At 44.9% G+C, this 25808-nt stretch overlaps 1 protein-coding gene across 1 annotated transcript in view; it reads right to left on the reverse strand.

Moving 5' to 3' along the window:
• Positions 1-7940: 7940 nt before the first annotated feature.
• TBX20 (T-box transcription factor 20) overlaps positions 7941-25808 on the reverse strand; it is a 46857-nt gene continuing 28989 nt past the window's right edge. The window contains exons 7-8 of the mRNA XM_054177137.1: positions 14445-14554; positions 7941-8519 (exon numbers count right to left, since the gene is read on the reverse strand). Of these exons, the coding sequence (XP_054033112.1) occupies positions 8179-8519; positions 14445-14554 (451 nt within the window). The 3' untranslated portion in view covers positions 7941-8178. The remainder of the gene's footprint in view (positions 8520-14444; positions 14555-25808) is intronic.

The following is a 25808-nucleotide window of genomic DNA, read 5'->3' on the forward strand; positions in this document are numbered from 1 at the left end:
TTGGAGCCACATGAGGATTTTGTCAGGAGCTGCTTTAAGGGAAGGCTCTCACAGAAAGCTCAAAAGCACCTCAGGAGATCATTTGGTTCTCCTAAGGCAAGATTAGCTCTAATCACATCATTCTTGATTAATGCATGCTCAGCCTGTTCTTAATGACTTCCAGTGCTAGACCTTGCTCCTTATCTTCTCTAGGCAATGCAGTGCTGTGCTTCACTATCCTTCTTTGAATATCTCAGATGCCTCAGGTAGCTCTCCCTTGCTGGAATAGATGCCATTAAAATAGGAATAAAAGCCTGCAGCAGATAGGGAGAGGAATTTATTCCTGGCCTCTTTACATTCTTCATAAATGTGAAATCTTTCTTGTATCTTCCCACAATCTTCACCTCTCCAGACTAATCAGACCTAAGTCCTTTCTACTTGCTTAGGTTGTGTTTCCTAGGTTTCTGTTTACCATCCTAAAAATCCTGGGAAGCCCAGATTTGAGACACTTATTTTGGGGCTTTGGCAGCAAACCCAACAATTTTTCTGAAGAGGACTGGAACACACTTTGGGAAAAGAAATTAATCTGGGCAGCTATATGCAAGCTACAGTTGGATTTTACTGGAGTACAAGGATCACTTCAGATGGATCCAAGGCTTAGACCACTTTTTTTTGGTTCCCAGACATACCAGATTGTGTGAATCACAGAAATATTCAGATTGGAAAAGACCCTCAGGATCACGAAGTCCAACCCAGAACCCTACTCTGCAAGGCTCACCCCTAAACCAGAGCCCCAGGCGCCACATCCAAACCACCTTTAAACACATCCAGGCTTGGGGACTCCACCACCTCCCTGGGCAGCTCATTCCAATCCCTGGGTGATTGATTCCAATCACTCTTGCTGGGGAAAAAAATGTATCTTAATGTCCAGTCTGAAACTACCCAATCACAGCTTGAGGCCATTGCCTCTTGTTTTATCCCTAATTACCTGTGAGAAGAGACCAGCAGCAGCCTCTCCACAATGTCCTTTCAGGGAGTTGTAGACAGCAATGAGGTCTCCTCTCAGCCTCCTCTTTTCCACACTAACCATCCCCAGCTGAATAGAATAGAATAGACCAGGTTGGAAAAGACCTCAGAGATCAAGTCCAACCTATCATCCAACACCATCTAATCAACTCAACCATGGCACCAAGTGCCTCAGCCAGGCTCTTCTTAAACACCTCCAGTGATGGTGACTCCACCACCTCCCTGGGCAGCACATTCCAATGGCCAATCTCTCTTTCTGGGAAGAACTTCTTCACCTCCAGCCTAAACCTCCCCTGGCACAGCTTGAGACTATGTCCTCTTGTTCTGCTGCTGGTTGTCTGGGAGAAGAGACCAACCCCCTCCTGGCTACAACCTCCCTTCAGGTAGTTGTAGAGAGCAATGAGGTCTCCCCTGAGCCTCCTCTTCTTCAGGCTAAGCGACTCCACCTCACAGAATCAGCAAGGTTGGAAGAGACCTCAAAGATCATCAAGTCCAACCTGCCACCACAGACCTCATGACTAAACCATGGCACCAAGTGCCACGTCCCATCCCCTCTTGAACACCTCCAGGGGTGGCGACTCCCTCAGCCTCTCCTCCCTTCACAAGATTTATTCCCTCAGGAAAATCTCTCTGCTGCCTTCCACTGCACTCAGTGGATTGCTTAGAGGGAAAAGGAGAGAAGCAGACAGACAAATAAGAAACCTATTTGACTTAAATAAGAATGGCATATCAAAACACCCAATATTTTAATGAAAGAAAATGAATATCCACACATTTGCACTTCTGTACACTTCTCTTTTCTTTTTGGTGATATAGAGATATAGATATATATATATATAGATATAATTTTAAGCAGTTTACAAATAAGGTTTAATGCTTCAAATATTCCATAATGTTGATATTATATTTCTAGCAGAAATAAATATATTGCACTTAAAAAGAAACTTTTTCCTTAGATGTTGCTTCATAGTTTATGTTCATAACTTCTTTTTTTTAATTCTTTTTTATCTTTATTCTTCTTTTTTTCTTTATTCTTCTTTTTTTCTTTATTCTTCTTTTTTTCTTTATTCTTCTTTTTTTTTCTTTATTCTCCTTTTTTTTTCTTTTTTTTTCCCCTCTCTTCTTTTCTTTTAACTCCATAAAAAGATTTCCTCCACCCCACCCCCCACCCCATAATACACACAAACACACGCTTCAGTACATGGTGAATGTGCTCAAGCAAGGCATGATAAAACAGCAAAGTCAACACAGCAAACAGCAGAACTGTGGTACATTCTGTAAAAGTGGTTACATCCAGTTGTTTGGGTTGCTTTTTACCTCCTTCTTTAGTTTCAAGCCAGCTCTTCCCTCACGTTTCTGAAGGTACAGTAAGAACAAAACCAGAAACCAAAACCCCCAAAACAAAACCCACCACCACCACCACCAACAAGAGGTGTTTAAATGTGCTGAAGGTAAAATACAGCAAACTATATTTTTTGTCCTTAAACTAGCCTCAAAAGTTAGCTCCAAGTTCACTTAAATCACCATTCAGTTTTCCTCCCAACAACAAAAATAAAAGGTAAAATAAAGGAAATGAAGCTGGCATTTGATGAACTTCAATCACTTGTGGTAGTTTTAGGCTTCTTCATCTGCTTCTAACTGAGTTAGTCTGGCTAAAGTTAATGCTGGGGGGAAACTTCAACCCACCACAACACTGTTTAGTTTCCCTCCCAATAACAACAACAAAAGGAAAGGTAAAATAAAGAGAATGAAGCTGGCATTTGATGAACTTAAATCACTGTTTAGTTTTCCTTCCAGCAACAACAAAGATGGTAAAGAAAATGAAGTTGGCATTTGATGAACTTCAAACACTTGTGGTAGTTTTAGGCTGCTTCTTCTGCTTCTAACTGAGTTAATCTGGCTAAATTAATGCTGGGGGAAACCTCAACCCACCACAACACTGTTTAGTTTCTCTTCCAATAACAACAACAAAAGAAAAGGTAAAATAAGGAAAATGAAGCTGGCATTGGATAAACTTAAATCACTGTTTAGTTTTCCTCCCAACAACAGCAGGTAAAATAAAGGAAATGAAGCTGGCATTTGATGAACTTCAATCACTGTTTAGTTTTTCTCCCCACAACAAGGTAAAATAAAGGAAATGAAGCTGGCATTTGATTAATTTAAATCACTGTTTAGTTTTCCTCCCAACAACAACAGGCAAAGTAAAGAAAATGAAGCTGGGATTTGATGAACTTCAAACACTTGTGGTAGTTTTAGGCTTCTTCATCTGCTTCTAACTGAGTTAGTCTGGCTAAAGTTAATGCTGGGGGGAAACTTCAACCCACCACAACACTGTTCAGTTTTCCTCCCCATAAAAACCCAAAGATGGTAAAGAAAATGAAGTTGGCATTGGATAAACTTAAATCACTGTTTAGTTTTCCTCCACAACAACAACAAGGTAAAATAAAGGAAATGAAGCTGGCATTTGATGAACTTAAATCACTGGTTAGTTTTCCTCCACAACAACAACAAGGTGAAATAAAGAAAATGAAGCTGGCATTTGCTAAACTTCAATCACTGTTCAGTTTTCCTCCCAACAACAACAACAAAGATGGTAAAGAAAATGAAGTTGGCATTTGATGAACTTCAAACACTTGTGGTAGTTTTAGGCTGCTTCATTTGCTTCTAACTGAGCTTCTAACTGCTTCTAACCCCAACTAAAGTTAATGCTGGGGGAAACTTCAATCCACCACAACACTGTTTAGTTTTCCTCCCAACAACAACAAAAGAAAAGGTAAAATAAAGAGAATGAAGCTGGCATTGGATGAACTTAAACCACTGTTTTGTTTTCCTCCTCCTCCACAACAACAAAAGGTAAAATAAAGAAAATGAAGCTGGCATTGGATAAACTTAAATCACTGCTTTGATTTCCTCCCAACAACGACACAGATGATAAAGAAAATGAAGTTGGCATTTGCTAAACTGGAGGCTATTTGCAAAGACAAGCTTATGGCAGAGTAAGATGTAAATTCCTCTGCCCAGCAAGGAAGTGGTTGGTAAAGAAACCACGTCTCCTGCAGCAAAAATAAAAATGCTGTGTAAGGAGTAGTGAGAATAAGATCTCAGTGAAAATGAGTTTCCTGGTGAATGAATGTCAGCCCTCTGCAGGTGATGAGGGAAAGCACTGTGGCCACAAGTCCTTCCCAGACCTGGAGCCTGAAATGTTGCATTGATCTCACTGCTGTCTCTACCCCTGGTCCAGGGGTAAGTAAATTACTGCCATTTAGATTTACTTCCAGGCTTGCAAAGCTCCCTACCTTTTTGCCATCGTTTTTATTGATGCTTCTGTCTGCCTATAATAGACACACATCAAGAAGATGTATTGGAGAATGAAGTCACCAGCCAAAATGTTTTCTGTTTTCAAATGCCACTTAGTTTTTGCTGGATGTTGGAAGCAGCAACATCTCTTTTTTCATGTGCACACACCCCTGCAGTGTCCCAGCCCCCATGGATAAAGCTTTCTGGGAGAAAATTTGCACTACTGTATCTTGTACTGCCAAGTGCATTAACTATCATACAACTTAGCAGTTTTGAGCTCATGAAAGAAGCCTGAAGAGGTTCAAGAAGGCAAAGTGCAAGGTCCTGCACCCAGGTCAGGGCAATCCCAGATATCAATACAGGCTGGGGGGTGAGGAGATGGTGAGCAGAAAAGGACTTGGGGTGCTGATGGATAAGAAGCTGGACACGAGACAGCAGTGTGAGCTTGCAGCCCAGAAGGCCAAGGGCAGCCTGGGCTGCATCTAAAGAAGCATGGCCAGAGATGGAGAGAGGGGATTCTGACCCTCTGCTCTGCTGAGAGCTCACCTGCAGTGCTGTGTCCAGCTCTGCAGCCCTCAACACAGGAAGGACATAGACCTGGTGGAGCAGGCCCAGAGCAGGGCCACAAAAACCATCAGGGGGTTGGAGCACCTCTGCTAGGAGGACAGCCTGAGGGAGCTGGGGGTGTTCAGCCTGGAGAAGAGGAGGCTCCAGGGAGACCTAATAGCAGCCTGCCAGTACCTGAAGAGGACCTACAAGAAGGCAGCAGAGGGACTGTTTCCCTGCAGGGATAGGGTAAGGAGCAATGGTTTGAAATCAAAGAGCAGATTTAGATTGGATGTTAGGAACCAGTTCTTTACCATGAGGGTGGTGGAACACTGCAGCAGGTTGCCCAGGGAGTTAGTTGAGGCCCCATCCCCAGAGATATTCAAGGTCAGGCTCTGAGTAACCTGGTCCAGTTGAAAATGTCTCTGCTGACTGCAGGGTGGGTTGGACTGGATGACTTTTGGAGGTCCTTTCCAACCCAAAGCGTTCTATGATGCTATTTGCATCAGAAACTCTCCGCCTTTATCCACTTGGTCTATGCTTAGTTTTCAGTTTACACCTAAGAGAATGCCACCAAAACCCTGTGGCATTGAATTTCCATCTCTGAAGTTCCTCAGGCCTTACAAAGCAACAGTGCAAACTGAAGAGCCAGATTTAAAATGCATTTCGTGTCTAGCTTCTCTCAGAGCTCCAAAAGCAGAAGAAAACAAAATTCAGACCAATACACCTGAGTCAGCTTTTGTTGTATTAAAGACCTGAAGCTGTCAACTGTCTGTGGATAAAAGGGCAGTCCAGAAACCACCCAAAAATCCTGGTAGCACTGTGGAGGATAATCTCATCCTTCTCTTTGAAAAAATCATATTCAGGCATGTTCTCTCCTCCCTTCTTCAAACAAACCAACAACATCAACCAGCACCAGATTGCTTAGCCAAGAGGGCTCATAAAGGTGAAGAGACCTGCTCACAGGATATAAAATGTGAATTATATTGGAAATTAAAGTCCAGACTACCTTTGGCATTCCTAGGCCATCTACTAGCAACAGATGTTCTCTCCTGGACAGGATTAGCATTTTGAGACTGGTACAGGAACTCCCTCAATGAATAACTGAGTTATGGTCAAAACAGGACAGATAATTTTGGAGGAAAAGCAATTCCACTCTTTAACCAATTAATCAGGACTTTGAGGCCCCATCCCTGGAGATATTCAAGGTGAGGCTCAGCAGGGGTCTGGGCACCCTGATCTAGTGGAGGATGTCCCTGCTGACTGCAGAGGGGGCTGGGCTGGATGACCTTCAGAGGTCCAACCCAGACCATTCTGTGACTCTGTGGCCCTTATCTGTGGGATACAAGTAGTGGCCTACAGTAGAAACTGGGAAAAGCCTGGGAAGCTGTAATTGCTCTGTGTGATGGGACACATAAAATGAGGCAATGGGACAAAAAATGGCAGGTGAGTTGCCTGGCACATCACAGAGACAGGAGGTAGGTGACTCAGAGTACTGCACTCTGCTTCTTACCGCATGATACCAACACACACTTCAAAAGTAGAGAAGAGCCATGCCAAAAAAACTCTAGTCTCCATTCTGTGTTCCAGCTCTTTAATAGATGGTATTGGATTGCTAGTTCTCTGTTTTCCTCAGCAGATGTGTGTAATCATCTCTAACTTGGATGAAACTCTACGCAGAAACTCTCTCCTGGCTTCTTATTTACAGTGAAACTCCCAGCCCCTGCCCAGGCAGAAAACCAGCATCACCTTGGTACCCTGCAGCAGTGCAAAGGCTTCATGCCAGCTCTCTACAGAGAGATCATTTTTTCCATGTACCTCTACAGCTTCTCTGTTGTATCAGACATGGCATAATGGAATTAGTGGGCAGTACTTCAAATGAGAACCCTAAATACCAACTGGGGAAAAACAAACAAAACCAACCAATCAAAACCCAAAAATGCAGTATGAAGAAAAGGAAAGGGAGAGGGGAAAAGAAAAGGGAGAGGGGAAAAGAAAAGGGAGAGGGGAAAAGAAAAGGGAGAGGGGAAAAGAAAAGGGAGAGGGGAAAAGAAAAGGGAGAGGGGAAAAGAAAAGGGAGAGGGGAAAAGAAAAGGGAGAGGGGAAAAGAAAAGGGAGAGGGGAAAAGAAAAGGGAGAGGGGAAAAGAAAAGGGAGAGGGGAAAAGAAAAGGGAGAGGGGAAAAGAAAAGGGAAAAGAACTTACATGTGAAGCTCTGCACTGGTATTTTCCCAAGGAAACCCCACCATTCTACTGGGACATGGGAAACCAGGCAGTACTACCCTCATTTTCCTGGCCAAAATCCTTGTATAATAACAGCTGTGACCAAGCCCAAGAAACTCAGTAGAAGGATAATCCAACATCACTCATCTTATACCAGCCCACTGATTACAGTCTGATCCAGAGGTTCTATAGCCTGATCTGGCCTGAAATGATGTTAACTTGGTACACACTTGCAGCTAGAAGCAGGTCTGCAATGGCAAGCACAGCAGCAAACAAAGCATTGGGTTAAAGGTTTGGCATCTTGAGTTTCTAAGTTGAAGCAATAGATTTTCCCAAATCAACCTTTTTCCTTCACCACACCTTGACAGGCAGCTAAAAATGCTCTTCCTAGGGCAAAATGCTTTTGAGTCTGAAGGGCAGGATCCATCCTTACTGCTACAGCCCTGTAACACAGTTCTTTTGGGGGGGGCGTATGGGGAGGGAGAACTGATAAGCGTTTTGTGAAAGAAAGAAACAAAGAAAGAAAGAAAGACTGGTTAATCATTTTCTCTTTGAGATTATAGTAGCAACTAAGAAACACTGCTTTTGGTGAGTATAAGACAGTCTTTTTTAAAAAAAGGGACAGTGGTCTTCTCCACTTTGCCCCATGCCCAGCAGAAGTCTGCTTGAGATCGCCTAAAACATGCTCCGAGTTCCAGCAGTAGGTTTTGCAGTCACAAGAAGAGATGAAGAGGAGTAAGAGTATTGCCTTTTGCAGAATTCCTTCTAACATATGAAAAACAAAAGTGGGGGGAGGGGGAAAGACCTATACACATTGAATTTGTACACTGCTGCATAAACATCAGCTCCTCCTGCTAGGTGGAGTGCACCTTTGGACCAGAACTCCCTGGGGAACTTTGGGAGCCATTTCTTCCGTGAGCAGCTCTGAGCCGCGATGCTCTCTTCTTGTGATTCCTCAGCAGAGGAATCCAATATCCATGATGCATTTTCTTAGCTGGTTTGTTATGAGTTCAGCACTCCTGCCACAGGCCTTCCAGGAAGGTCCCTTTGTCTTATTCATCCCAAGCATGCAGGCTCCCAGCCTGGTGTTCCTCTGGCCTTCCGTCGCTCATACGAACGGCGTCATCACTGCCGAGGAGTGGCGCAGTCCCTGGATGGCTGCATAAGGACCCTGCTGGAAATAATGGTGGTACCTGGGCATGTGGAAGGAAGGGAAAGTGGGGCCACTACCTTGCATGGAGCTGGCTATAGCAGAGGGCGTAAGAGGCATTCCCAGGCGGCTGTAGGGAGGCAGGGATCCTTGGATTGGGTGAGGAATGGGTGTGGCTATGGATGCGGTGCTGGTACCCAGGGCGCTCAAAGACTGGGGGTGCTGAAATCCAGGGAAACTGGTTGAGGAGGACACCCAGGAACTGAGGGACAAGTTATCAGATGTTGTAAAGGCTGACCCTGCAAGCAAAGAGAAAAAGAAGGTCTGACATTTGTGCTGCAACACACAGAACAGTGAAAACAGCAGAAAGGGAGGAATGAAAAAGCCTCTTTCACAGCAGGGTTGATTTTCCTGTCAAGTCACTAAAACCATGTCAGAAAAACAAAGACAAGTTCCCAAGTATGTGTGTGTGTCTCTGTCTCTAATGGATATAGATATTCATGACTCTTGAAGCCATGGTTTAGTTGTCAGGAGGTGTGAGGTATTAGTGAATAGGTTGGACTTGATGATCTCAAAGGTCTTTTCCAACCTGACTAATTCTATTCTCTCTGAGGTCTTTTCCAACCTGGTTAATTCTATTCTATTCTATTCTATTCTATTCTATTCTATTCTATTCTATTCTAATCTCAGAGGTCTTTTCCAACCTGGTTATTTCTATTCTATTCTCTCCCTGAGGTCTTTTCCAAGCTGGTCTATTCTATTCCATTCTACTCTATTCTATTCTACTCTATTCTATTCTATCTCTGAGGTCTTTTCCAACCTGGTTATTTCTATTCCATTCTATCTCTGAGGTCTTTTTCAATCTGGTTAATTCTATTCTATTCTGTTCTATTCTATCTCTGAGGTCTTTTCCAACCTGGTCTATCCTATCCTATCCTATCCTATCCTATCCTATCCTATCCTATCCTATCCTATCCTATCCTATCCTATCCTATCTCTGAGGTCTTTTCTAGCCTGGTGGATTCTATTCTATTCTATTCTATTCTATTCTATTCTATTCTATTCTATTCTATTCTATTCTATTCTATTCTATTCTATTCTATTCTATTCTATTCCATTCCATTCTATTCCATTCCATTCCATTCCATTCCATTCCATTCCATTCCATTCCATTCCATTCCATTCTATTCTATCTCTGAGGTATTTTCCAACCTGGTCATTTCTATTCCATTCTATCTCTGAGGTCTTTTCCAACCTGGTCTGGTCTATTCTATTCTATTCTATTCTATTCTATTCTATTCTATTCTATCTCTGAGGTCTTTTCCAACCTGGTGGATTCTGTGATTCTATGAATGCAAGTGGGTTTCTTCTGTACTTTTTTTCCCACCTGGAAAGCTTCAAAAATTCTTTTCACACATCTCCTTCCACCTCTTTCAAACACTTTTTTTTTTTCCTCTGAGGAATGCAGAATCTTTTAAAACAAAAAGGAAAAAAAGTTTTCTTGAAATTAGAATTAATTATGTCAGGTTGACAGTAAAAATTAGGGGGAAGCAATGAATAATTTGTTTGCATAATTCTATATGGGCCACTTTCAAATGGTGACAGTGTTGCCCTTCACCCCTTCACTAGAACAAGAGGACACACTCTCCAGCTGTGCCAGGGGAAGTTTAGGCTCAAGGTGAGGAGAAAGTTCATCACAGAAAGAGCAATTGGTCATTGGAATGTGCTGCCCAGGGAGGTGGTGGAGTCACCATCCCTGGAGGTGTTTAAAAAGAGGCTGAATGAGGCACTTGAAGCCATGGTTTAGTTGTCATGAGGTGTTAGGTATTAGGTACTAGGTTGGACTTGATGATCTCTGAGGTCTTTTCCAGCCTGGTTGATTCTGTGATTCTCTACAGGTCCTTTATGCATCTGGTCATCATCAGATGTCTGCCCTCTAGATAGGAGGAGGACAATAAAATCCTAGGACTAAACTTTCCATCTTTGCTGGTAATCCATCTTTGTTAGTAAGCAATCATCCAACTCATGTCCTTGCTGTGTTTTCTTTCCTGTCCAGCTTCACTCATTGAGGAAATGTTTCTTACCTTCAGAAATAAATGTGCTGGCAAGAAGATCTGACAAAACATGACTTCAAGCCAGCATTGCAAAACCCATTCTGAGACAACAAAGATTTTACAACTGCCTTTGGTTTCATAAATCTGAGTCTAGAAGATAGGTTCATCCAAAATGTGAAAAGAAAAAGCAAACCATGAAGGCATCTCTCTGTCAAGGCAGACTCAGTGGAATTCTCTGTACTAACCTCTTGTAGCCATGTACTCGAAACAAAGCTACAAGCAAATAACAATGGAAAGGAAAAAATGCAGTCTTACTGTTTCTTTTTCCTCTAAAAAATCATCAATCTTTTAGGGATATAATCTCCAACCAGAAAGAGAGCTGCTCTCTTGATTAGTTCCCCCTCTGCTTCATGAAACAAGTAAAACATCCCAGAGCAATTGTGGTACTTCAGCAGTAGGAATGGACTTGAACCAGACCCTGACTCCAAGGTAGACTTAATGGAATTCTCTGTACTAACATCTTGTAGACATGTACTCAAAACAAAACTACAAAGCAAGGAACAATGGAAAGGGGGGAAGGCAATTTCATTATTTCTTTTTCCTCTAAAAGTTCATCAATCTCAATCTTTTAGGGATATAATCTCCAACCAGAAAGAGAGCTGCTCTCTTGATTAGTTCCCCCTCTGCTTCATGAAACAAGTAAAACATCCCAGAGCAATTGTGGTACTTCAGCAGTAGCAACGGACGTGAACCAGACCCTGACTCCAAGGTAGACTTAATGGAATTCTCTGTACTAACCTCTTGTAGCCATGTACTCAAAACAAAGCTACAAAGTAAGGAACAATGGAAAGGGGAGAAAAAAGGCAATTTTATTATTTCTTTTTCCTCTAAAAATTCATCAATCTTCTAGGGATATAATCTCCAATCAGAAAGAGAGCTACCCTCTTGATGACTTCCCCCTCTGCTTCATGAAACAAGTAAACCAGCCCAGAGCAATTGTGGCAGCTCAGCAGCAGGAATGGACTTGAACCAGATCCTGACTCCAAGGTAGACTTAGTGGAATTCTCTGTACTAACCTCTTGTAGCCATGTACTCAAAACAAAGCTACAAAGCAAGGAACAATGGAAAGGGGGGGGGGGAAAGGTGATTTTATTAATTTTTCCCCTCTAAAAATTCATCAGTCTCTTTAGGGATATAGACTCAAATCAGAAAAAGAGCTGCTCTCTTGATTTATTCCCCCTCTGCTTCCTGAAACAAGGAACAGGACAGAGCAGTTGTGGCAGTTCAGCAGCAGGAATGGACTTGAAGCAGATCCTGACTCCACCACTCAACCACTGCCTAACTGCTGGGAAGTTCAGATCCAGAGCCAAGCTGTAAGGATAACACTCACAGAGCAGTGCAAATCCCTTTATAAATCAGGGGATGTCTGAGCACTCCAGCAGGATGCAAACCTAGGTTTGATGAGAAGGTTTACTTTTGGCTGTGCTGCAGGTGGCTACCATGAACCCTGTGTGTGGATGCTGGAGCACAGGCACCCAGACGTTGTGCATCAAAGAGTTTTAATTGGATTTATCTGGTTCATATCCTTTGGAAACAGCCTTCTTGTGACAAATACCCTGCTGAAGGCTACCCACTTGCATCGTTAGATGGCTGAAATTGGCTGAGATGAGAATCCTCTGGATGCAATTAGAAATAAATAGCAGTGATAGACTTTCTTTGTCCTACACAGAACAAAGCATGAGGAACTTCTCATGAGGAACTTCCATAAGGGTCCTTTCTTCTTCCAGCTGCAATCATCTCTACTTGCAACTTAGTACTACAAAAGGTCTCACATAGCACATTTGCCAGCATCAAGGAAATGTGCTGCAGTGATTCAGTGATCCTGGCCTGCATCAGGAATAGTGTGGCCAGCAGGAGCAGCACTGGCTAGGCCACACCTTAAGAACTGTGTCCAGTTCTCAATTTAAGAAGGACATTGAGACTCTTGAACGTGTCCAGAGAAGGGCAACGAGGCTGGGGAGGGGTCTGGAGCACAGCCCTGGGAGGAGAGGCTGAGGGAGCTGGGGTTGCTTAGCCTGGAGAAGAGGAGGCTCAGGGGAGACCTTCTTGCTCTCTACAGCTACCTGAAGGGAGGTTGCAGCCAGGTGGGGGTTGGTCTCTTCTCCCAGGCAACCAGCACCAGAATAAGAGGACACAGTCTCAAGCTGTGCCAGGGGAAGTTTAGGCTGGGGGTGAGGAGAAATTATTCCTTTATCCTCTGCCTCTTTTCTCAGGGTTCTTTTCAGAAGAGAAAGGCTCTAAGGGCCATTTCTCATATTGAGGCTCACCTTGTTCTCTTTGTCACTCCCAAAGGAGAGCATCACAGAATCAACCAGGTTGGAAAAGACCTCAGAGATCATCCAGTCCAACCTATCACCCACCACCATCTCATCAACTCAACCATGGCACCAAGTGCCGCAGCCAGGCTTTTCCTAAACACCTCCAGCGATGGGGACTCCACCACCTCCCTGGGCAGCACATCCCAATGGCCAATTTCTCTTTCTGGTAAGAATTTCTTCCTCACTTCCAGTCTAAACCTCCCCTGGCACAGCTTGAGACTGTGTCCTCTTGTTCTGGTGCTGGTTGCCTGGGAGAAGAAACCAACCCCCACCTGGCTACAACCTCCTTTCAGGTAGCTGTAGAGAGCAAGATCTCCCCTGAGCCTCCTCTTCTCCAGGCTAAGCAACCCCAGCTCCCTCAGCCTCTCCTCACAGGGCTGTGCTCCAGACCCTTCCCCAGCTTTGTTGCCATCATCCCAGGGAGAAATTAATTCCTGGAGAGAAGGTGTCTTGCTCTGAGCACTTCTGGCAAGGGAAAATGTAACACCCTCTCTAACAATAACTGGCCTAGGAACTCAGCTGATGTGAAGCAAGGTGTGAAGGGCAGCATCATACCGGCTGAGGAGTGGCTCCAGGAACTCCACAACCTAAGGAACCGCTCTTGGAGCGGATGTGTAGGAACAAACCCACCCTAATCACATCTTGTTCAAGAGCAACTTGTGGTTAAAAATAAGTGTGTTTTCCCTGCACAAGCCCAAAGAGCTTAGGACCAGAAATAATGCTCTTATCTTAGCCACACTGTATGGAGTTAGAGGACAAGACAAGGGCACTGCCAGTCGGGAGGCAGACAGAACTGCTTTACCTCAAGTGGCTGTTGCCTATCAGGCAGGTCACGAAGTCAATATGCAAAGCATAATGCAAGGGGAGTTTATGCTGTTCAGCCATCCCACAGGATGGGAATGAGATCTGTTTCCAGTGGAAAATTATGACAGATGCAGTTTGCCTGGAGAGTATCCCCACAAAGAACAACTCTGCCTTGCTACCTCCTCTGCCACTGCCAAAATACACAAACCTTCTGATAAGGCATTTGAGCCCAGTTGCCTCAGTAGGAAGAGAACCTTTCAGAGACCAAGAGATAACAATTAAGCATCCATTTTCCAGAGGGCCATGGACTTTTCTTCCTACAGAGGCAAAGCAAGTTAACCACAGGCTGGTTGAAGATACTCAGAACCAAGTTTACGGAAGGCTGGGGAGCGGCACATTCATGTGGTGCTCTACAAACGGTGCTGAGCTCCAGCTAGGAAGTCTTGCCAAGGGCTAGGGAGCATTGGCTCATTCTCAGTTCCATAGTCATGAAGCTGCCTGGGTTTCAGCCATCTTTAAGAGGAGGAAGTTCTTGTCTGACGGCAAAGGCTGTGGAGGCATCTCTAGAGCTACCTCCTGATCTAGCTCCCCACACCAGTCCTGAGAGGACATCAGATGTCCAGATCCATAAGCTAAAGAATATTCTTCCTCATTATAGAACTTATGGGCTGGATGTGAGGAAGGAATTCTTCCCAGCAAGAGAGACTGGCCATTGGAATGTGCTGCCCAGGGAGGTGGTGGAGTCCATCCCTGGAGGTGTTTAAGAAGAGCCTGGCTGAGGCACTTGGTGCCATGGTTTAGTTGATGAGACAGTGCTGGGTGATAGGTTGGACTTGATGATCTCAAAGGTCTTTTCCAACCTGGTTAATTCTGTATTCTATATCAGAGAGACACAGCAGAGAAAAACTCTATAGAGTAGCACAGTACTGACTGTGGTCCTCCTTTTTCTCAAGCATAACTAGGTCACCACATGAGCACATTTTCCTACCTCTGCTTTGTGTTCCCTGGCTGTCATCTCCAAGATCATCTTCTCCTCCATAGGTTCGAATGGGGGATCTGGCATAGGAATGCTTTTGGATAAGGCTCTCCACGCTTTCTCTGTGAAAGGAAACAAAGTACTGCATCAATAACATCCTAAGCAGGGTTAAATGCAATGAACATGCTGCCTTTTCCCTGTCCAGGTCACAGGGACAGAAAAGTCCCTGTTCTTTCTAACACAGACCCTCCAACACGGCTTACAAGAGAGTCACCTCCTAGCATGTCACTGGAAATGCTGGGCTTGGCCTGCTGGTGATTTAACATTGTTGATATACCTCTTACCTGTGTGGTGCTGCTTCTTCAGCAGAGTGAACTTCCTACTGCATTTCCTGGACATGGTCTCAGACAGTGAATATAAGCCCAGCACTCTTTGAAAACACAGCCTCTGGGATTATTTGTGCTGAGTGCTCAGCCTAGGTTCAGAGACACCTGTGGTCCAGCTCCTCCCAAACAAGATTTCACACCACACATGAGCACCTCAGCAGGTGTTCTCTCATTGTTCTGAAAGAGGGGCAAAAGACAGATGGGACAGGTTGCCCAGGTAGGTGGTGGAAGCCTCATCCCTAGAGTTTTTGAAGGCCAGGCTGGATGTGGCTCAGAGCAACCTGATCTAATGTGAGGTGCCCCTGCCCACGGCAGGAGGGTTGGAACTAGATGATCCTTGAGGTCCTTTCCAACCCTAACAATTCTATGATTCTATGTGTCTAGAGGCAGCTCAGCTCTAATCATGCTCCTTCAGCATCAGAGTTGAGGCCAGTTCATGGCAGGAAGTCTGCAGATGCTATCAATCTCATGCCACATCTATTCTGGGAGGTTAAACTTTGTCTGCCAGGCCCTCCCTCACCCCCCCTCACTGGGGACACAAAGCACTGAAGTCACCCAAACCATTTTTAAATAGAAGGAAGGCATATCTGCACGATAAGCCATAGCAGTTTGCAAGGAAATCCAACCTTGCACGTTGCCAGCACATTTCCATGTAAGTAGGTGGCATTACACCAAAGATGAATAGGACCTCGGCACGCCTCCAGCATGGCTCTGACCTTCTGTTCCTCTTGAAGGAATCTGGGTAGTGACAGCTGTTTAAATCTGCTGCTCAGTGAAGGCACTCTCTGAGCTTACCCTTTGGCCACTGATGCTGGCTAATGCCCTCTGCTTGGAGAGCGTGGCTGCTGTAGAAACTCCCAAGGAAAACCATTTTCCAAACCCCCTTTCCAATTAAGTTTTTGGGTGGTTGTTGTTGGGGGCTTTTTTGGGGGTGGGGGGAGTTTAGTTTTCAGTACAATCTTAGATGGTGTTGGCTGATGGGTTGGACATGATGATCTTGAAGGTCTCTTCCAGCCTGGTTTGTTCTACTCTACTCTACTCTATTCCATTATCTTCCATTCCATTCCATTCCATTCCATTCAATTCCATTCCATCTCTAATCCACACACTCCAGCTAGAAACTTTTGATGCAAATACTAGATGAAATACTGGAAAGGTGCAGTTAGCATTATTGAATCAGTTCTGCTTGCACAATTTGACACCTGAACTACTGCATTTGTGTAAATGTTCTTATTTTCACGTAGAATTAGGGATGTCATGCCCTGTGTTTGATAAACGGGAATGCTTCTTGTGAGATCTCACTGAAATTTAGTGAAGGAGCAAGAGCAGAGCCAGTTCCTAAAGGGAGCCTACAAGAAGGATGGAGAGAAACTGTTTACAAAGGCCTGCGGTGACAGGACCAGGGACAATGGCTTCAAACCAGAGCAGAGCAGATTTAGATTGGATGCTAGGAACAGGTTCTGCACCATGAGGGTGATGGAACACTAGAACAGGTTGCCCAAGAAGGTGATTGGGGCCACATCCCTGGAGATAAAAGGGCAACAAAGCTGGTGAGGGGTCTGGACCACAAGCCCTATGAGGAGAGGCTGAGGGAGCTGGGGTTGCTTAGCCTGGAGAAGAGGACGGGAGACCTTATTGCTGCCTACAACTACCTGAAGGGAGGTTGCAGCCAGGTGGGGGTTGGTCTCTTCTCCCAGGCACCCAGCAGCAGAACAAGAGGACACAGTCTCAAGCTGTGCCAGGGGAGGTTCAGGCTGGAGGTGAGGAAGAAATTCTTCCCAGCAAGAGAGCTTGGCCATTGGAATGTGCTGCCCAGGGAGGTGGTGGAGTCACCATCCCTGGAAGTGTTTAAAAAGAGCCTGGATGAGGCACTTGGTGCCATGGTTTAGTTGATGAAATGGTGTTGGGTGATAGGTTGGACTTGATGATTCTGAGGTCTTTTCCAGTCTGGTTAATTCTGTACTCTGTATTTTCCAGGCTAAATCACAGCAGCACAGTGTTTTCCTTTCCTACCAGCAACTGCATTATGGCTGTTATGTCCTTGGTCTATCACTGCCATCATTACTTATGCCAGAGTCTCCCCAGGAAAAAAAAAAAAAAAAAGAAAGAAAGTAAATAAAAAGAGGATCTTATCAAAGTGATTTACTTGTGTCAGGATTGGAAGTGGACTGAAAGCAATGGCAGTTCCTATGCAGAGGATGAGCTAATTGAATTACTGCCTTTTAAGTGATTGAAAACAGTAGGCATATCAGGGCTATCTCAAAGAAGATGTTACAAAGGAAAAGACAGATGGCATTGTTTACATTATGGGCTGAATGCCACTCCAAGCTTCTTCTCCTTCTTCTTTTTTTCCCCCTTCTTGAAGCACCATGTGAAATGCAGAGAGCTCTATTTAGCCATAAAGACTATTTCAGAATAACAGAGTAATGAATTAGACCATAGGTGCCCAAGTGGTTCAGGCACCAGTCTCTAAACAGATGCATAACTAAAGAATTATCAGTCTTTAAAGGTCTGAAAAGAATAAGATTCAGGTTTTCTGGAGCAGAAAGTGAAATGTAGAGAGCTTTACTTAACCAAGAAGACTATCTCAGATGACTACAGAATGACAGAGTGATGAATTAGGCCAGTGTTGTCTGAGCCATTTGGATGCCAGTCTCTAAACAAATTCATACCTAAAGAATTATCAGTCTTTGAAGGACTGAAGAATAAGATTCAGGCTTTCTGAAGCACAATATGAAATGCAGAGAGTTTTACTTAACCACAAAGACTATTTCAGGCAACTACAGAATAACAGAGTAATGAATTAGACCATAGTTGTCCAAGAGATTTAGGCACCAGTCTCTAAACAGATTCATACCTGAAGAATTATTAACCTTTACAGGTCTGACAAATATGGCTCAGGTGGTTGTCTGTATTGTCTCTATTGCCTTTACTTCCAGTCAAGGTCTGCTTATCAGAACAGGCATTACAGCATGTAATAATATCCTGATGCAACAGAAACAATGCAGGCTCCAGTTCCAGTGCAGTGGGGCCAAATTCATCTCCACAACCCTGGAGCCAGTGGAGGTTTGGGGATCAACTCCCCCCAATAAATTTACATCTGAATTGCCTTCAGGGATGTAAAGCTAAATCAAATGCCCACAATTATTGCAGACTAAATTCTTTCCAGATGGGTCTGTGTGCTAGACAGGACTCTATTATTGTGTATGGTTGTCTTCTTTTGAAGGGGAAAAAAAAAAAAGAGAGAGAAAGATGACTTCTTAGTGAACTCTCAATCTGCAGAGTTGGAAAGCAGGGAAGCTACGTGGTAGGTTTCTTCAGTTGCTTTTAATTGTTGTAACGTTGCAGGTAGCGAGCTAAAGGTTTTAGGAGATTAATCTCACTCGCTGGCACGAGAAGCAAAGGGTTTTATGGCAGAGGGAACGGTCTGACAAGGAAACTTGGATCTGGGTAAGCAATTAATTTCACAATTCCTTTGGTGCAGCTGGGATTTAATACTACAGGCTGCATAAGACTATTTTGCCTCCCCTTGGTGGTGGTTTATGCTATAATCGCTGCGCACGTACCGATTCGTCACTTTAGAGTTTGAGGCTCTGATTCACATCACGAGCGCAAAGCACCGAGATTCACACCAGCATTTAGGCACCTGGCCCACCCAGCCTTCAGGTGGACACTCTTCCTTCTCTCCACGTGCAACACATAAAAAAACCCCCACCCTCCAAACAGACCTCCAAAACGCAAAAGCTGAGCCTGAAACCAGCTAAGCCTGCAAAAGGAAGCAAGGAATGGTGCGAGTTCTCTACTCAGTTATCCGCCAAGTCATGTTGCTCCACACCGAGAAAACCAAAAACTGAAGTCTGCACTTAGGTCTCCCTCATCCTGGACAAGTGATGAGGGAGCTAAGGGATAATCTTTTCTTCTTTCTCTGCACCATGCCCAGGTGTTTGATGCTCAGAGAACACTGCTCAGAAATCGTGTTTTCTTGAAGAAAAAAGGGGTTGCAACTCCCCTTCTATGGAAATGTCAAGTTTCTCACAGAGGTTGGAAAGAGGAGGTCAGCCTCCTCTGCCCTTTAAGGACAGAGATGCTTTAGGACTTTCTCTGAAGTAGATGTGCAGGTGGAAGCAAAACGTTAAAACCAAGGTTTAAGTGCTTGTGAAATCGAGTTCTAGATGCAGGAATAAAGCTGACTGTCTGGAACACAGGTTCCAGACATGCTGGAACATGTCCAGGGAAGAGCTACGAGGATGAGCAGAGGGCTGGAGTTCCTCTTCTCTCCTGTGAAGTCAGGCTGAGAGAATTGGGGCTGTTCAGTCTGGAGAAGAGAAGGCTCTGAGGAGACCTAATTGTAGCCTTCCAGGATCTGAAGGGGGCTACAAGAAAACTGGAGAGGGACTTCTGAGGGTGTCAGAGAGTGATAGGACTGGGGGGAATGGAACAAAACTAGAAACAGATTCAGATTGGATGTTAGAAAGAAGTTCTTCCCCGTGACGGTGGTGAGAGACTGGCACAGGTTGCCCAGGGAGGTGGTGGAAGCCTCATCCCTGGAGGTTTTGAAGGCCAGGCTGGATGTGGCTGTGAGCAAGCTGCTGTAGTGTGAGGTGTCCCTGGCCATGGCAGGGGGGTTGGAACTGGCTGATCCTTGAGGTCATTGTAAATACCTTAGAAAAAACCCTAAGCTTGTATTGTCTGGCACAGCCACAGAGAGGATGCTGAGGAAGGACAAATGTGAGGAGAGGTAAAAGGGAAAAGGAGCTCAGGCTGATCCCAATGCTCTGCATTCTGAGGCAAGCACACCTTGAGTCCAGCCCTGTCAATAAACCTCTACTTATTATGAACCAAGCATCTTGTGCAAGCAATAAACCACTGAGCTGTGTACAAGGAACCAAAGGAAGGGAAGGCTTGGGTGAGATTATCAGTTAACAAGGTTTCAGTGTGCACAGGGAACACCTTGCTGTTTGCAGACTTTAACCTCATTACTGAGCAGTTCTCTCATCTCTGCCAGCAGCTGATTCCAAAAACTAAACTTCCATGCTAGGGATGCTTTGTGTCTTGCAGCTGCAAGCTGAGCCTCTGGCCTTGCTTAGTCAACAGTGCTCTGCACATACAGAGTGGTCTCAGGGATCAAAAATAGGTAGGAAGATCCTGATGTAGCTGACAAACAGTTCACTAATGCTTTGCAGGCTAAATCCAAGATCTTGCCTTGGATACGGACTGGAAGATGGCAGAAAACAAAGCCGGCTTGGGAAAGCAGCTGAGGAGCAAGGTCCTGCACTTCCTTTTGCTGTCTTCTCAGGTTGCAGAAATTCTCTCAAGGGATAATAAAGTCCCAGATTACCCTGAGCAGGATCTTTAATCAAGATAAAAAAACAGTGCTGCTTTGTAGGTGGAAGCAGGCATCTCTTTGATGCTCTTTTGTGTCATTTCTTTCCTGCTCCTTTTGCTGTTCCTCTGCATCAGCTGTGCATTCACAACAGCCTGGTGATCGCCCTGAGCCTGGTTCTGGAGCTCATGGCCACAAGCCCTGCTGCTGATATGGAAGAGGGTTCACCTGGCCACAATACACTGTCAACACTGATGTTGCTGCGTGCCTTAATGCCCCTGAAGCTCCCTGAAGCAGAGAGCACATCCAGGGGATGGAGACAGGAAGCCTACCTTTTCCTTTTGGGACGAGGAAGCATGAGGCAATATATATGCGCTTGGCAGAAGGTGTTAGAGAAGCTAATCCAGAACTAGCTTGCTGGAGCCAGGCTTGGGTTAGTATCCATCTTGGCTCTAAACCCAGGCTCTAGAGAGGATGGAGGGTGGATGTGATGGGGCCCATTCCACTGGGAGCCAGCTTTAGCCTCCTTTGAAGCCAATGTGCAAAAGCTAGACTGGGGTGATAAATGAACTCAGATCTCCTGCAGAAGTTACTCTCTCAGGAATTACTACAAGAAGTACACATTTCAGAGCAGAGCCCAGCAACCTGTTAGTGTCCTCTGGCTTTTTGCCTTTCCTATCCAAGAGGTAAAGGTAAAGGACACCCTCCCAAATGTGCTTCCTAGTCCCAGTGTCACGGGATTTGATTTCTTCCTTTAGTTTTTTGCCTTTTCTTTTTTCCCCTTGAACAAGAAAAAGCCAATGCTAATTAAAAAAAAATACATATATTAACAGAAGGAGAATCATAAAGTAAACCCAAAAATAATACTGGCAGCCATGTTTTGCTTGGCCTTTTACTTCAACACAAAGAAAACACAGAGCAGGATATCAAGTGTATGAATTATCAGTTTGCAGCCTGAATGACTTCTTTAGTTCTGCATTTCAAAGGTTTCCTTTTTGCCTTTTCTTTTTTTCTTTTTTCTTTTTTTTTTTTGGTAGCTGCCAGTTAGTATGTTTGGAAGAGAGCCCAGATAACAGGAGACATCAGAAGTGAGGTGAGGTGAAGACAGATGGAATAAATGGGCTGAGAAGGCACCAAAATAAACTTGTCGGAAGTTGCGCTGCGGTAGAACTTTTTCTATCTCCTTTTTGGTGTTGTTTTTTTTTGTTTTAAGGGAAAAGATGACTAATTTGGCCAAGACACAACTGCTAAAGACAACTTTGTAAAACAAAACAAAACAAAACAAAACAAAACAAAAAACACCTACCAAAATAACAGAAAAGAAAAAAAAAAGAAAACTAACCACAACCAGAAAAACCAAACCAAACCAAACCAAACCAAGCCCCCACACCTTCCCCCTCCCGGCCCCCCCAGGACAGAAGCAATGACAGCACAGCATGAGGAACACAGACATTTGCAGAACAGCAGCTAAAAGTGAGCAGTAAACTGTCAGAGCCACTGCTCAGGTACACCTCAGCCTTCATGCTCCCATGGGTTTGAGCTGCTGTTTTGCACAGACTCCAGGACACAGAAGCGTTTCTGTGCTACATGTAGTAGCTCTTATAGCAGTGCATGAATGTTATAGGCTGACCATAGGAACCCAATTAAGCTCTGACATAGGATGCTGCAAATCCTCCACTGCTCAGGTATCCCTCAGCCTTCATGTTCCTGTGGGTTTGAGTTGCTGTTTTGCACATAGTTCATCACACAGAAGCGTTTCTGTGCTACATGTAGTAGCTCTTATACCAGGGGATGAGTACTACAGGCTAACCATAGGAACCCAAATAAACTCTGACACAGGATGGTCCAAATCCTCCACTGCTCAGGTATCCCTCAGCCTTCATGTTCCTGTGGGTTTGAGTTGATGTTTTGCACATAGTTCATCACACAGAAGCATTTCTGTGCTACATGTAGTAGCTCTTATACCAGGGGATGAGTACTACAGGCTAACCATAGGAACCCAAATAAACTCTGACACAGGATGGTCCAAATCCTCCACTGCTCAGGTATCCCTCAGCCTTCATGTTCCTGTGGGTTTGAGTTGATGTTTTGCACATAGTTCATCACACAGAAGCATTTCTGTGCTACATGTAGTAGCTGTTATAGCAGTGCATGAATGTTATAGGCTGACCATAGGAACCCAATTAAGCTCTGACACAGGATGCTCCAAATCCTCACCACAATGAAACAACTCCAGTTCCCCTGCTTAGATGAAAACTAAACCCATTCCATCCAAGAAAGGACCAGGACTGATCAGACTGCATTGTCTCATGTGAGCTGAAGTTTAACTTGGCCTGAAAAATAATAGTCACCAAAACACTTTCAGACAGTCAAAACTATGGGACAAGTGTTGGGTGGATGCAATACTCCAGCAATAAAAGGATTTTAAGAAGGGAAATGAAAGCTAGCTTTTGGAGACATTCAAAAGCCACCTGGATGCTTTCCTGCGTGACCTACTCGAGGTGATCCTGCCCTGGCAGAAGGGTTGGACTGGATAAACTTTTGAGCTCCCTTTCAACCCCTAATGTTCTGTGATTCTGTGAAAATCCTAGATTTGGATGATTGCAGGAGAAAGAACAGGAGTATCTCCAAAGTGGCTACTGAGCAGCAGAAGAGCTATAAAGCATACAATATAATCTATGCAATGAGGACAAGAGTAGAGTCCTGCATCTGGGAAAGAACAGCCTCATGGACCAGTGGAGGCTGGGGGTTGATCTGTTGGAGAGCAGCATAGGGGAAAATGACCTGGGAGTCCTGGTGGACAAAAGGATGCCCAGGAGCCAGCAATGTGCCCTTGGCATCCTGGGGTGCATTAGAAGGGGTGTGGTGAGCAGGTCCAGAGAGGTTTCCACATCTCAGACAGAAAGTTCCTCAGTATCTGATCACCGTGCAAATCCAGCTGGCATGATGGGATGCAGCTCTTTTACCCTTCCAACTCCTCCCTTCTCTGCCAAAAACCAGCTTAGGTGTGCCACCATCCTCTATTGCCTCCTGAAGTGTGTATCTACCTCCCAGAAGCAGATTGTTGGACTTGTGCAGATGGTTATAGGCAGTCAGCTCTCCTAAGTGGTTACAAGTCCACACACTGAACTTCCCTATAACATACTGGATCAAAACCCATGGGTTAGTTGTTTAGGTGGGTTGGATTGGTTGAGGGGTTGGACACGATGATCTTGAAGGTCTCTTCCAACCTGGTTTATTCTGTTCTATTCTCAAAAGGGAGACACCATTCAGATCATGACTGAGATCCGTCAGTTCTTCTTTAAGCATGATTTTATAATGCAGTATTCCTGTTGGAATACTGAAAAACATTCTGGAAGCAATCCCCTCTTTCACTGGATTATTTGCATGATTTTTACTTGCAGTTGCTTTAGTTCTGGGCCCCTCAGTTTGAGAAGGATGTTGAGTTCCTGGAAGGTGTCCAGAGAAGGGCAACAAAGCTGGGGAGGGGTCTGGAGCACAGCCCTGTGAGAAGAGGCTGAGGTAGCTGGGGTGGCTTAGCCTGGAGAAGAGGAGGCTCAGGGGAGACCTTCTTGCCATCTACAACTACCTGAAGGCAGGTTGTAGCCAGGTGGAGGTTGGTCTCTTCTCCCAGGCAACCAGCACCAGAACAAGAGGACACAGTCTCAAGCTGTGCCAGGGGAGGTTTAGGCTGATGTTAGGAAGAAATTATTCATAGAAAGAGAGATATGCCATTGGAATGTGCTGCCCAGGGAGGTAGTGGAGTCACCATCACTGGAGGTATTTAGGAAGAGCCTGGATGAGGCACTTGGTGCCATGGTTTAGTTGATTAGATGGTTTTGGGTGATAGGTTGGACTCGATGGTCTTTTCCAACCTGGTCTCTTCTATTCTATTCTATTCATCTTTTTTTTTTTTTCTCCTCTCTGAAAGGCTAACTCTTCATACCAAACTAAAAGCATAAACTCAAGCTTAAAATTAAAAATAGATAAATAAATAGTCTGTTAGGTTCTGATTTTGCATCCTTGATGGCTTTGGCAGGTTTTTTCTTAAGGAGAAACATAAGGATGTTCCCTGAAAGCCTCTCTTCAGTGTGAACTGCTCAATATAATACCTACATCAGTCTTTTTCACAAAGCTTACTGTTAAAACAGATCATCCTCATCTGGCATCCCACAGTCAAGGCCAAATGCCAGAGCCTGCACTTGGGTCACAACAACCTCAAGCAATGCTCCAGGCTTGGGGCAGTGTGGCTTGAAGGCTGAAGGCAGAAAGGGAGCTGGGGGTGCTCATGGACAAGGAGCTGAAGAGGAGCCAGCAGTGTGCCCAGGTGGCCAAGAAAGCCAAAGGCATCCTGGCAGGGATCAACAATGCTGTGGCCAGCAGGAGCAGGGAGGGGATTGTCCCCTGGCACTCAGCTCTGGGGAGGCCACCCCTGGAGTGTTGTGTCCAGGTTTGGGCACCTCAGCACAAGAGAGATGTGGAGGGGCTGGAGCCAGGGCAGAGGAGGGCAAGGAAGCTGGGAAGGGCTTGGAGAATAAATCTGATGAGGAGCAACTGAAGGAGCTGGGGATGGTTAGTGTGGAAAAGAGGAGGCTGAAGGTAGATCTCATTGCTGTCTACAACCCCCTGAAAGGACATTGTGGAGAGGCTGCTGCTGGTCCCTTCTCACAGGTAATGAGGGATAGAACAAGAGGCAATGGCCTCAAGCTGTGCCTGGGTAGGTTCAGACTGGACAAGAGGAACAATTTTTTCATGGCGAGAGTGGTCAGGGAAGTGGTGGAGTCCCCAAGCCTGGATGCGTTTCAGGGTGGTTTGGATGCGGTGCTTGGGGCTATGGTTTAGGGGTGACCCTTGCAGAGCAGGGTTCTGGGTTGGACTTGATGATGCTGAGGGTCTGTTCCAGCCTGAACATTTCTGTGATAGTCCACACCAGAGTATGTCAAGCTCCACATTCTGCTAGTTACAAAGTGTTCAGTTTTCAATCACAACCACTGCAGAAGCCTTTTTTTCTTTTTTTTTATAGTGGAGTCAATGTGAATAGCAGGCAAAAAAGATCACAAATGAATCAGCAGCTTCTCATGGTAGCCCAGATCAAGTCTGCCCCATTGCCATAAAGAGATTACCACAAGCAATGCATGGAATGAGCTGATTGCTTAAGGAATCTCATATCCTACTGAAAATTCAATATATATCAAACTCCCCAGAGGCTTTTTTCTTTTAAATGGTTAAAAGCTTTGCATAGACAGCCACAAGTACAAGGAAAAGTTTGGAAGGTATATCATAGAATTGTTAGGGTTGGAAGGGACCTCAAGGATCAGCCAGTTCCAACCCCCCTGCCATGGCCAGGGACACCTCACACTACAGCAGCTTGCTCACAGCCACAGCCAGCCTGGCTGCAAAAACCTCCAGGGATGAGGCTGCCACCACCTCCCTGGGCAACCTGTGCCAGTCTCTCACCACCCTCATGGGGAAGAACTTCTTCCTAACATCCAATCTGAATCTACCCAGTTCTAGTTTTGCTCCATTCCCCCCAGTCCTATCACTCCCTGACACCCTCAAAAGTCTTTCCCCACCTTTCCTGTAGCCCCCTTTAGATACTGGAAGGCCACAATTAGGTCTCCTTGGAGCCTTCTCTTCTCCAGACTCAACAACCCCAACTCCCTCAGC

This window comes from Dryobates pubescens, chromosome 38, assembly GCF_014839835.1.
Source record: "Dryobates pubescens isolate bDryPub1 chromosome 38, bDryPub1.pri, whole genome shotgun sequence".
NCBI lineage: Eukaryota > Metazoa > Chordata > Aves > Piciformes > Picidae > Dryobates > Dryobates pubescens.